The sequence below is a fragment of the Uloborus diversus genome, unplaced genomic scaffold, assembly GCF_026930045.1.
Source record: "Uloborus diversus isolate 005 unplaced genomic scaffold, Udiv.v.3.1 scaffold_14, whole genome shotgun sequence".
Lineage (NCBI taxonomy): Eukaryota > Metazoa > Arthropoda > Arachnida > Araneae > Uloboridae > Uloborus > Uloborus diversus.
In genome coordinates this window covers 2,886,192-2,898,729 of record NW_026558098.1, presented here as the reverse complement: position 1 = coordinate 2,898,729, position 12,538 = coordinate 2,886,192, and the positions used below count along the sequence as shown (strand labels likewise).

At 32.2% G+C, this 12,538-nt stretch overlaps 1 protein-coding gene across 1 annotated transcript in view; it reads left to right on the top strand.

Moving 5' to 3' along the window:
- LOC129232836 (mismatch repair endonuclease PMS2-like) overlaps window positions 1-12,538 on the top strand; it is a 168,490-nt gene that overhangs the window by 72,504 nt on the left and 83,448 nt on the right. Inside the window, exon 9 of the mRNA XM_054866936.1 lies at window positions 4,098-4,197. Coding sequence (XP_054722911.1) covers window positions 4,098-4,197 — 100 coding nt within the window. The remainder of the gene's footprint in view (window positions 1-4,097; window positions 4,198-12,538) is intronic.

Here is a 12,538-nt window from a genome sequence, read left to right as displayed (position 1 = left end):
TTTATGTCCGAAAATATCGGAATTATGTTTTTTTTTCAAATTTTTTGTCATGCTTTTATCTCCCTACCTCCATAATTTTTTTAAATTATATAATACTTATCAAATATACCTGCAAGAGCCTTAAGATGGACAAATAAATGTCGAGATAATTTGTATAACACCAGCTCAAAAGTAACTTTGTAACCCATTAAAAATTTAACCAAATGTACGCACAATATTTTGACTCAGAACTATTTAATACATTTAATACTATGGCAAAGGTGCACTTAAGTAATAGGGGCCAAAGATTACCCCCCCCCCCCCCCCCCCCCCCCCCGTTCTCGCTTTAAAACTTTCAGCTATTTTTTGATGAACTCACAATTACCCCTGGCATATATCCACGTGTGGTGGGGCTGAAAAATAAACTCAACCTTCATTCGGGGGTGAGCAAAATGGAAATTAAGGCCGATTTTTGAGTGAAAATCTTTTCACAAATACAATACTTCCTTTTTTTGTAAAAGGAAGTAAAAAAGGAAAAAAACTTCCTTGACACTTCTTGAGCATGAAACTTCATCAGAAACAGGCATGTTAAAACTCCGCCATTACAATATTTTTTTCACGGCACAGAACCACCAGTTGGGAACCGCTGCTATACGGGATCCATTTAAAAATTCCCAACTTTATGTTTTAAAATCCCGATTCGCTCACTTAATATGTTCTTGTCAACTCTCCCTGACTTTCATATTTTAATGTTAGCAGCTATCATAATCAGGGTTCGCTGACATATATCAGTCAATATTTATCACAATATGTATCCGATATTTATTTTGAAAATATTATGATATTTTGATATTTTCAAAATTTATTTTTTTTAACTATGGTATTTTCAATATAAATCTTAATATCTTTAAACGAGCAATTCTTGTGGGTATGTATATATTTCTTATCTCAGAAACGGCTCTAACGATTTGGATGAAATTTCGGATTTAATTGTAGTTTTGCATTCTAAGTTCATCTACATCAGTGTTTTTTCTGTAAAAACGCGATTTTTTACAAAAAACAGTTTTTTAATATAAAGTCGAATTGAGTTAAGCCTTGAAGTAAACTGTGAATTGACGCATCAGGCAGACGATTTGCAACCACAACAATGAAAATTTGCCAGGCTTGGCTGATATTGGCCACTTTGGCTCATTTCAAACACACTCGGCTGAAAACAAATTCAAAAGCATTATGTAAGTCAATGTAAGGCTTTTTTTCTTTTTTAAGTGAAACTATTGCTTGACCATCCTATTTTATTTTATTTATTTATTTTCTTTTTACACTTCAAATAGTTTAACATGTTTTTTAAATCAGGCATCTAAATTTTACTTCGAAGAAGTGTATGTCTTGAGATTGTTTATGTTTTGTTAAGACACTTGTTATCATTTGTTGGAATGGTTTGTGGATCATCAGTTTTGACGGATATCATGCTGTGTGTAGCATTTTCTGGCGTAAAAACTAAAAGTACTTATTCAAAAAGAAAGTCTCGGTGGGGATAAAATCGTGAAACGCATCATAGTATGAAAGGAAGTATTCGGTTAAAAACCGATTTCACCGTAGCAAAACTAAAGTCAAAATTTTTGAATTACTGACAAGAAAATTGTTTAGTGGAAACAAACGTAACAGATAGTTTAAAGCAAAATGTTGATTTAATTACATTCAGAATCTTCTTTGTTTGGTACATTAGTGTTATAAGAAGGTCGAGTGCTTAATATTTCGTTAATGTGAAGCTTTTCTAATATATTTGGAAAAGTATTGAACCTTAAAAAAACATGAATTGACAAAAAATAATTCTTTTAAAGCCGAGCGAGGCTCGGTCGTTCAGGTACTATTAGATTAATCACAGTAGTATTGTTCATTTGTTGTTAAAAATAAATAAAAAGTTATGCACTATATTTTTATGATGTATTAATACATCATCAATAAAACAAAGTAATATAATATGACTTTTTTACCTGTATTTTATGCTCATAAAATTTATAGTAATAAAATAATTTTAATTCATACTAACCACCTTGCAGCTCTTGACGAGATATCTTGTCCATTTTGCATGTAATTCTGAGACTGGTCAATCGCAAGGGGGTTAAAAGTGCCTAATTAAATGCATTAAACTTTGGTCAGAAAAAAAGAAAATGTCTTATGAATGTGTACCAATGAATGCTTATTTTTTGTTTCTGAATCACATATAACTGTAAAAGTAGCTAACAGTAGAAAAACAGCTAATGCTAAGTTAATTCTATTAAATTTGATGAAAATGTAAAATGAAATATTAAATATAAATAATGAAAGAAACCTTAATTTTAAGTCTGCATATTGTAAGAACAGGGTGACGACAGATCAGGGAAATCAGGAAGATCAGGGAAAAGTCAGGGAACTTTATTAATCAGGGAAAAGTCAGGGAAATATCAGGGAATTTTGAAAAAATAACAAAAAATCAGGGAAAATTGATTTTATGAATTTTTTTTTTTTTGCTTTACAAAATTAAAATTCCCTACGCATTTTCCGCCAATTATCTGTTCAAAAAAAAAAAGAAGGTAAAATTAATGAGTTGCGATTATACACTGCCGCATATTTGTGCATCTTTTTTCCTCAACGTCAAAGCATTGAATCTTACTTATTAACCACAGGATGAACTTCCTAAGATTGCTTCTGTGTGTTAGGTTTTTTATTTTACCTAGCTTGAAATTTCTTTTCATGCTTTTAATGCTAGGTAAAACCATACAGGCAAAGAGGAATCCTTCATTAATGCCTTAGTTCCTTTGCCTTTATTCCATTGTCTCGAGGTAATTAGCTCACTGTAATCACGATTTCAAGAAGAAGTCTTTGGTTTTGAACTAATACTGATAAAAGCTTAAAAGTTATTACTTTGCGCTTTTAATTTATTGCTAAAATTGAACTTTCAATCAAAAAAAACTTTGTTTTTTGCCGTTATACTATTTGTTGTTGTTGCTGATTATACGAATTTTCTTTTTTTCAAATTTAAATGATTCTTATATTTTGTAACCAAGTTGTATTCTTCTTTTAAGTGTTTTGAAATTAATTAATTGCTTTTTTGTTCTGTTTTTTTTTTTCGTTTCAAGTCATTTTGTTATAAAAGCAATATAAAATTTTTTTCGTTACATACTGAAATCATATGAAATAGAGTTAACTTGTGTACTTAAGTAAATATCTTTATTTTTTTTATTGTTAAATTAAAATGCTGTATTTATTCATTAAAACCTATGTTCTTGATTAGAGAAAAGCTCCCTATGAATAAATGTCAAATGGTTTCATCTGTTTTGCATAAATATGTCATATTCTTATTAAAGAATAACTGCATTACTTCTATTCTTTCACTATTACTTGTTATTCTTGCAACAATTATTATACTATTTGAAAACTTAGTTCAAAATAATTTCAATTACTTTTAGTTCTATCATAAATACACATATGTTTTTAAGAGTAATTTTAATAGTTTCTTAAATTTCTTATGCTAAGTGGTTTCTAAAAGTAAAGTATTTTTTTTAAATTTTCTATAATCTTTGCATGTATAAAAATTTAATATACTGTTTTGTTGGTTTTTCTTTCCTTCCAAAAAAATTGTCTTGTTTTTTTGGTTTTTTTTAAAACCATTTTATTAAAAAAGTAGCATCTTTTTAAAATATATCTTTAGTTCAACAACTTTACACAACTTAAAACGTTTAAAGTACTGCATTTTATACGAACATACAATGGATTTCAAGTAGAGCAAAGAAAGAAAACCATTATCATTGGTAACGTAAATCAGGGAAATTTGATGAACTAAATCAGGGAAAAGTCAGGGAACTTTTTTCCACAGTTCTTGTCGCCACCCTGAAGAAATTAAAGAGTGATTTGAGGTTACAATAACAATATTTAAAGACTTTAATTTGTGCTGATTGAAAATATCGGATATCCATCAAAATATCCGATATATATCAAAATATCGAATATTTTTGATATTTTCGAGTCCTGATGATAATATCCCTCCCAATCTGTGCTGTACAACAAATTTAAGTTTTTCATGTACTCTAATTTATTGCTGCAAACTGTGGTACTGATTTTTCTGTTGTACCTTTCAGGATAGAGGGCTTCATTTCCAACAGCACCCACGGCGAGGGCAGAAGTGCTGCGGACAGACAGTTCTTTTTCATCGATGGGCGCCCCTGTGACCTGCCCAAAGTGAGTTCTAACTCTTTAATATGGCATGAAATTGTTCCATTACTGCTGCTTTTTCAGTTTCTGTCTTCCATTGATGAGTAATCCTTTTGCTGATCACCAGGGTTTAAGCTGGGTTCAAAAGTTCTTTAGCATAAAAGCTAAAATTAAGGGAAAAGTTTTAGCAAAATGCTAAAAAATGTTTACATTCTCATATCTCTCTAAATGCCTCTGTGTTTCATCTCCAGTTGAAAATAATTGAAAATTTCTTCTATGATATCTTTAAAGCAATAAGTAGAGCAGCATTTTTTTAAACATGAAATAAAAGTCTTGGATTATGCTTATCATTAAGAAAACATATGTTTCGTTTTTTAGAAAATTGCACTCTCCTCCTCCCAATAATGCAGTTTTTGAAGGGACATAATTCTGGAGAAGACAAAGTATTGAACTTGATTGTAATTTAAGCACCTTTGCCGAGATTTAAAGATTAAGTTGACTATCGCCATGCGTGCTTCCTGTCTTGGATTATAAGTTTCCTACTTTTAAATTAACTTATTTTTTAGTTGAGCAAAAAAGCGAAAGTGCTTAGCTTTACTTTCGCGATTTAGATAGTGTTTTCGCATTTTGCGAAAAATGCGATCGTAGCAAAAACCCTGCTGATCACATTTGATCCTCCTCATCCTGCTTAGTTGATCATGCACAGGTAAAGTCATTCTTTCAGATTTCATTTGGTCTGGATTTCACTGCTAGGTATTCTAATTTACCGTAAAATCCCGAAAGTAACCCCCCTATTGATTACGGCCCCCCTTTTTTTGTGAAAAGTGAAATCACGTTAAAATCCTGAATATCCCCCCCCCCCTTCACCTAAAAATTTTCCGATCATCTTCATTTGCCACTCCCTCCAAAAGAAAAGAAGGATAACATTTTCTGCTTTACTTGGAAAGCATTTGCAAAGGTTTAGTTTCCCCCTCCATGTGCAGTTTTGCTTTTCTAAAAAAAAAAAAAGAAAGAAAGAAAACACAATGATTTAAACAAAAAAGAAAGAAAAAAAGTGGTCTCCACGGTTTATTCCTTCCAAAATGTCTAGACTCCTTCTGATGCAAGGGCGCCTTTTTTTTTTTTGTTCATATGTATTACAAAAGAAATTTATACGATTGTACTGCTCTTTATTCATTTTGGAAGGAGCATTTTTTTTCTGACTTGTGAAACTGAACGATCTTCAACACGGCGCCATTTTGAAAACGTGTTGCTTAAAAAGTAGCGCAAAACTTAAAAATAACCTTTTTAAAAGGAGAAATAATGTAATTGAACGAGTTTAGGATCATCAGAAATGTAAATTTTACTAAATTGAGTAAGAGATTTGTCTGTGTTTGCGTTCTCAAACTTTGTAAAGCTCGGTTTTCGAATCTTCGTAACGAATTTGCGGGCGTGATTGCGATTTTTGCTTCTATTCTGAAACAAGAACATTAAGATTTTGCTTCCTTTACGGTAACCTTATTACATTTAGTACATAATGAATTTTCGAGCGATAAATTATAGGGGTTTTGCCAATTTAAGGTGCAAAATCCTTTCTTTTGAAAAAAAAAAAAATGGCATCCTCATGCAATTTATTAATACTAGAGAATGATGACAGGTTTTTATTAATTTCTATCTCTTCATTAATATTAATTCTTATTTACTTATTATTTATTTTCTGTACTCTAAAATTAATACTACTAAAAATAAATATTTTGGCTACTTTTTCAGAAAAATCTCGATTATAATCCCCCCCCCTTTCTGAAATCAACATGTTTTATTTTGAAAATAGGAAGGGGGGGGGGGGTTACTTTCGTGATTTTACGGTAATAGGAATATCATTTGTTTGCCCAAAACAGCCTACAAAGACTCCAAATGTGTTCCATTCTTGCTTCATTGAGAGAAAGTTATGAAGAACATGAACTCGACTTCTATACTGCCGTGCTAAGCACAGATGTGGTATCTGCAGTAGAGCTCAAAATGAGAAATTGATGATTAAAGTTTTACAACTCGCTTCTTTGATTTGTGACTTAATTAAATGCTCAACTTGCGGTAGTTGTTTCGTAAATAACTTATCTAAAAACCATAAGAGAGTATTTTTGTAAAAATCTTTATTTAAAATTAATAAATGTAGTTACGACAAATTTTCTTTTAAAAACCTTTTCATAGCTATTTTCACCGTAAGTGACAATGACTAGGCATTCTTAGGGGTATCTGCACAGATACGACAAAAGTAGCTTAGGAAAACGTGCTGAATGTATCATTAAATAATACTGAAAACATCTGCTTTCTTTGGACTTGGCTGTTTCGCTTTATTTTGTTAATACAAGTCTAACAGATTCTACCTTCTGAAAGATACCATTTTCAAAACTCCGGACAGTTAAAACTGTAATCCATAACAATTTTCTGTTTTTTATACTCAAAGAATGTGTTTTTTATAATGTTTTATTTTCTAGATTCATTTTTACTGAGCATGAAGATAATTTTGACGGCAGACGATACTTAAATAAAAATATTACTGGCCGTAGAATGAAATGCGTTTTTTTTGCATGAAAGAATTAGATGCTATGAATATTTTACATGCATTTCATTTTTAGAATTTGCATTTTAAATAACCATTTAAATAGAAAAAGCTGAATATTTACTTTAACAATTATGCAAAGTTGTATTAGTTTTTATTATCAACCTGTATCAACTATTCAACGGTAAACTAATTTTAATATTCTGTGTTACACTAAACTGCTACATTATTAAATTTGCTGCTTTACTAAGGTATACAGGTCGTATCTACAAATTACTAAGGAAAAAAGTGGTAACTGCGCAGATACCACTTAAAAGGCTTGGTATTTGTCACTTACGTTCAAATTGCCTTAGCAAACTCCGCAAACTGTGCAGTTACGGCTTTTTTCCTAAAGCTTTTTTTAATATTTCGCGTTCGCAAATCGCCAAAAAACTTGACATTTAGGTAAATTAAATTACTAACGATCACCTGGTGACAATAACTCAATTTTGATAAAATGTGCAGATACCACATCTGTGCTTAGCACGGCAGTATACAGGGTGTTCCGCTTTAACCTGCAAGACCTTTATTTTCGCAACCGTTAGTCCTAGATGCATGCTTCCATTTGCAAAAATGTTCAAAATCAGATGCAGAGTTGAGATGTTGAAAATTTGAAGCGAAAATAAAAATGATTCAAAAGATACAAAATTTAAAATTTTATACTGGCCTTAGATCCCCTAATTTATATTTAGGGAAATAATCTCCATCGAAAGATATTACTGACACAAAAAACTCGACGTTTGCACGACCAAAACTCGGAGAGATATTTCAGTTCAAAGTTTTAAGCGACCATACAGAAGATCAGATTGGAACTTGTTGCCCTTTCAGAAGATTGACCGGTTGTCGAAGTAAAAATTATATTATGTAAAGTATTTATATTTTTCATTGCTATTTAAAAATAAATGCAAATATTATGCCATGATATGCAAAAATACACTACAAAACCTCGAAGAATTTGAAAAATCACACTATGCACACATAGGATTTTAAACCCTTGTAGGAAACTGCTATATTTTCTATTATTATTATATTAAACCGCATTTTTTTTTTTTTTGGTCCATTTGATTGTAGACAGTTATGTATTAATATAATGTCTGCTTTGTAATTTATTATTTGAGTATGAGTTATTTTTTTTTTTTTAAACTTCCATTCTTATGTTTTGTGAAATATCACTATTATTGCTATATATCAGTATGTTTATTGGCCTATTTTGTGCGCTCTCAACTAAACTTTTGAATATTTTTCCCAGGATGCCTTTTTGATTGAAATTTTCTTTATTTTGAATGCCTAAGCATGGCTCCAGTTTTCCCATATGTGTTTTAAATATTTTACTAGAATGTGTTGAATGCTACCCATAGCTAGGAAAACTCCTAAGCATCTTTTGTTGTTTTTACTACAATGCTTAGATTATTTATTTATTTCTTCATATATTGTTTCAATCTGGTGTATGGTTCGAGTGTCGACAGTTGAATCGAATTTCGTCGAAATTTCGGAGTGATAAAAAGTCAGACTGGTCTGAGCCGTCGCGCTGAGAGCATGTACTGGGTTTGTACTCTCCTTCAAAACTCCTCCAATACTCCTTCATTTAGGAAATTTTTTCGAAGGGCCCTTCAAACTCCTTCATTTTGGTTTTAACTCCTTCGAACTCCTTCTTTTTTAGTTGAAGACTACATCGTCTTCCTCTATGACAGTAACTCGAAATACATACTTTGATCGACAACTTAACTTTGTCACAAGGGCGAAGGTATGAGGGTGATGAAGGGGTGAAAATATTATTAGATGACTAAGACATTTCATAATTGAAGTAAAACATGCTTAAATGGGGGCTTGACTCTTTTTCATGATTATTGCATGTCCTTCCACCACACTCGCAGCTGCAAAAGTCGGTTTCTCTAATTATTGCTTAAAGATACATAAGCAGATGTACTATATGAAGTGATTGTGTTAAAAACATAATTGTTTAGCAAATGGCAGTTATAATATTGTAAAATGGGTCATGTACAAGTGATGTCATTCCTTGACTGGTTCACGAAAGGGGAAGAGAGAGGGTGACGAGAAGTGACATCACACAGTTATTATAACAATATGTTTATAAAAATGACATGTGACAAGAGGAGGAGTAAGATAAAGTGTGACACTTGTGACAAAGGGGGTAGGGGGTCAAAGATGTTGAAAACAAAATGCGACAACATTTAAGGACAGCCCATTAGTATGTACTCCTTCAAATCCTCATTTTACTCCTTCAAAACTCCTCCAAAACTCCTTCATTTAGGAAATTTTTTCGAAGGGCCCTTCAAACTCCTTCATTTTGGTTTTGACTCCTTCAATACTCCTTCTTTTTTACATAAAATACAACCTTCCTCTATGACAGTAACTTAAAATACCTCGATCGACAACTTAACTTCGTCACAAGGGCGAAGGTATAACTGCAATTTTAATGTTGTAATTTTTTTTATCCATCTTTTTGATGAAGATGTGATTTACAAATTGATTATAGAAGTCATAAAAGTTGAAAATGAAAATATCATTAGATGGATTAAGACATTTCATAAGTGAAGTAAAACATGCTCAAATGGTGCTTGGCTATTTTTTCAAGTTTTGTGATTACTGTTTTTCCCACCACCACCACACTCTCAGCAGCAAAGGTCAGGTTTTCAATTGTTATTTAATTATTTAAAAACACATAAGTTGATGTACTGCATTCGGTGATTGTGTTAAAAGGGCAATTGTTTAGTGAATCATAGCTATGATATTGTAAAAAGGGTCATCCACAAGTGATGTCATGCTTTGAGGAGGAGACGGGTTCAGGAAATTGTGACAAGAGGAAGAGAGAGGAGGACAATATGTGACATCACACCAGTGGCGTAGCGAGAAAAAATTCTTGGGGGGGGGGGGGTTAATTTTTTCTGAAGTTTAAAGTAAAGCCATACCCTCAAATTAATACACACACACACACACACACACACACACACACACACATATATATATATATATATATATATATATATATATATACATATATACATATATATATATTAGGGTGTCCCAAAAAAATGAAAGTCGTTTTTTTAAAACGCATACCCTCTTATTTTTTTCCTTTTATATCAAAACCGTTGGAGAAAAAGTTTCATGCAATTTGAAGCACGGTAACCCGTGCCGACTTGCGCCTAAAGGCCTAAACGTGTAAATAGCACGTGTATTCATATAAGCAAGCGAATGCTGGCGACGCGATACTTTGCAAAGCTCAAAACAGCTGTAAATAGTGCACAGAAAACAAATGAAAACAGAAAAACATATGTTGGGGGGAGGGGGGCTTATCCGTAGTAATTTGCAAACCGTCAAACATGTCAGTACGAATACATTCCGGTCAGCGAGCGCAGTATAGTCCTTCCATAGGGAACGAAACATGGCAGTGGAATTGCAAAGTTTGAAAAAAGGGATATTTTTAATAGAAGTCGTAAAACAACAAACTACGGGCTTGAAACTTCCCTCTAACGGACAAGTTCTGTCGGTTTTGTTTTATAACATTCGAGAAGTAAATTTAACCATCAGTGAAAGTGCAAATATTGCTATTCGGGAATGCATCATCTTTTGCAAAAAGGCACGCGTTCCCACCAAATCGTTGCTAAATTGTGTGAATAAACTTAAAAACCTGTATCAAATCTAGAGAGACTTACAAAAAAATGCAGAGAAACTGCAAGAAGTATTCAGGCAGCGCCAACAAGAATTTTCAAGTAATTTAAACAATTTATTCAATATTGCACATGCTGATGCACTTCGGTTAATCAAAATAAAAGAAGATGGGACTGTTGCCTGCTTTGAGTGCTCAAAAATCAAAAGAAGATCGCTTATCTATAGTTATTTTATATGGATGTGACGGAACAACTCATTGCTGAGTCTAAACTGGATAATTCCACAGGAAAAGAACAAACAAAGGCTGTTTGAAAGGCAGTTTTAGATTGGAATCTCGAAGACAAAGTTAAGTTGTGATATTACAGCTTCCAGAACAGGTCCTTTAAGTGGTTCTTGCGCTATTCTTGAGCAAAAATTTGATAGAGAAATGCTTTCCTTTGCTTGCCGCCATCACATATATGAACTGATCTATCTCACTTAAATACAGTGCTATGGAGGAGCTGCGGAGTTTTTCCGAACTGTACCCTAACTTGGAAAATTTACTTGACTTTTACCGTGCTGAACTTACTAATATTACGCTCAGGGATGACTATCAAGAGTTGACAGAACTGCCTATCATATTTTTAGGTGGAGATACAGAAAATGAATTTAAAATAAGACCACCGGGAGTCAAGCGCAAAGCTCGATGGATGGCTCGAGCGATTTACTCCCTAAAACTATTATATTTAGTTCACAACTAAAATTAGATACGAAGGAAAATGAAGCATTGTTTGATGTCTGCTTTTTTGTAGTGACAATATACGTGAAACCATGGCTTCAATGCATTCTGACAGTCAAAGCACCCAAAAAAAATTTGTGCTTTTTGATAAAAGTGTACGAAAATGTGGACCCAATTATCTCAAAAGCTGCTCTACAAAAATTCATCCAGCTTTTATGGTATGGTCAATAATATTTCATTCCTTTATGTGAAAAAGACTGTCTCAAAGCTTAGTGCAGTAAACGATGCAGCTGAAAGAGCGGTAAAAATGATGCAGAACTGTCATGGTTTGCTAACAGCTGATGAGGAACAAAAACAATCTGTTACGTTGTGTTCAAGAGCAGAGAACGTTCTATTCTGACTGCAAAAAGCAAACATTGAATTAAAAATATGTACAGTAATGTTTCTTTTAGTCTAATATTGTTGTAAATATCTGCTTTAAATAAATTGATGTCGCGTGTAGTAATGAATTATGCAGTTAGCAATTTTTCCCCTGTAGTCGCCTTACAGGATTTTAGGTCCAACTTTGACCTCAAGTCGGCACGGGTTCCCCTTATTTAATTGCAATGGAACTTTTTTCTCATGTTTCTGAGGTGAAATGGAAAAAATTTGGAGGGTATGCGTATTCGATTTCACAAATTTTTTTTTCGCCATTATATTTTGGGACACCCTAATATATATACATATATACATATGTATATACATATATACATATATATATATACATATATATATATTTATATATATACATATATATATATTTATATATATATATATATATATATATATATATATATATATATATATATACACACATATATACATATATATATATATATACACACACATATATATATATATACATATATATATATATACACATATATACATATATACACACACACACATATATATATATATATATATATATATATTTATATATATATATATATATATACATATATATATATATACACACACATATATATATATACACACATATATATATACACCCACACATATATATATGTATATATATATTTACCGTCATAAAAGCTATTAGCTCATAAACAGAACCCTTCAGGTTCGACTGAAAAATGATTTTTTGGGGCTCATGGGGGGGGGGGGGGGTTCTGACCCCCCTATCCACCCCCCATGGCTACGCCACTGCATCACACAGTTATTGTAACAATATGTTAGTAAAAAATGACATGTGACAAGAGAAGGAATAGGTGAAGTGTGACATATAGTGACAAAGGGGGAAAAGTGTGTGACATCATTTAGTGACAGCCCATTAGTGCTCCTTCAAAATCTCATTTTACTCCTTCAAAACTCCTCCAAAACTCCTTCATTTTATTTCTGAAACTGAGTACGAACCCTGATGTATTTGGCTCTGTGTG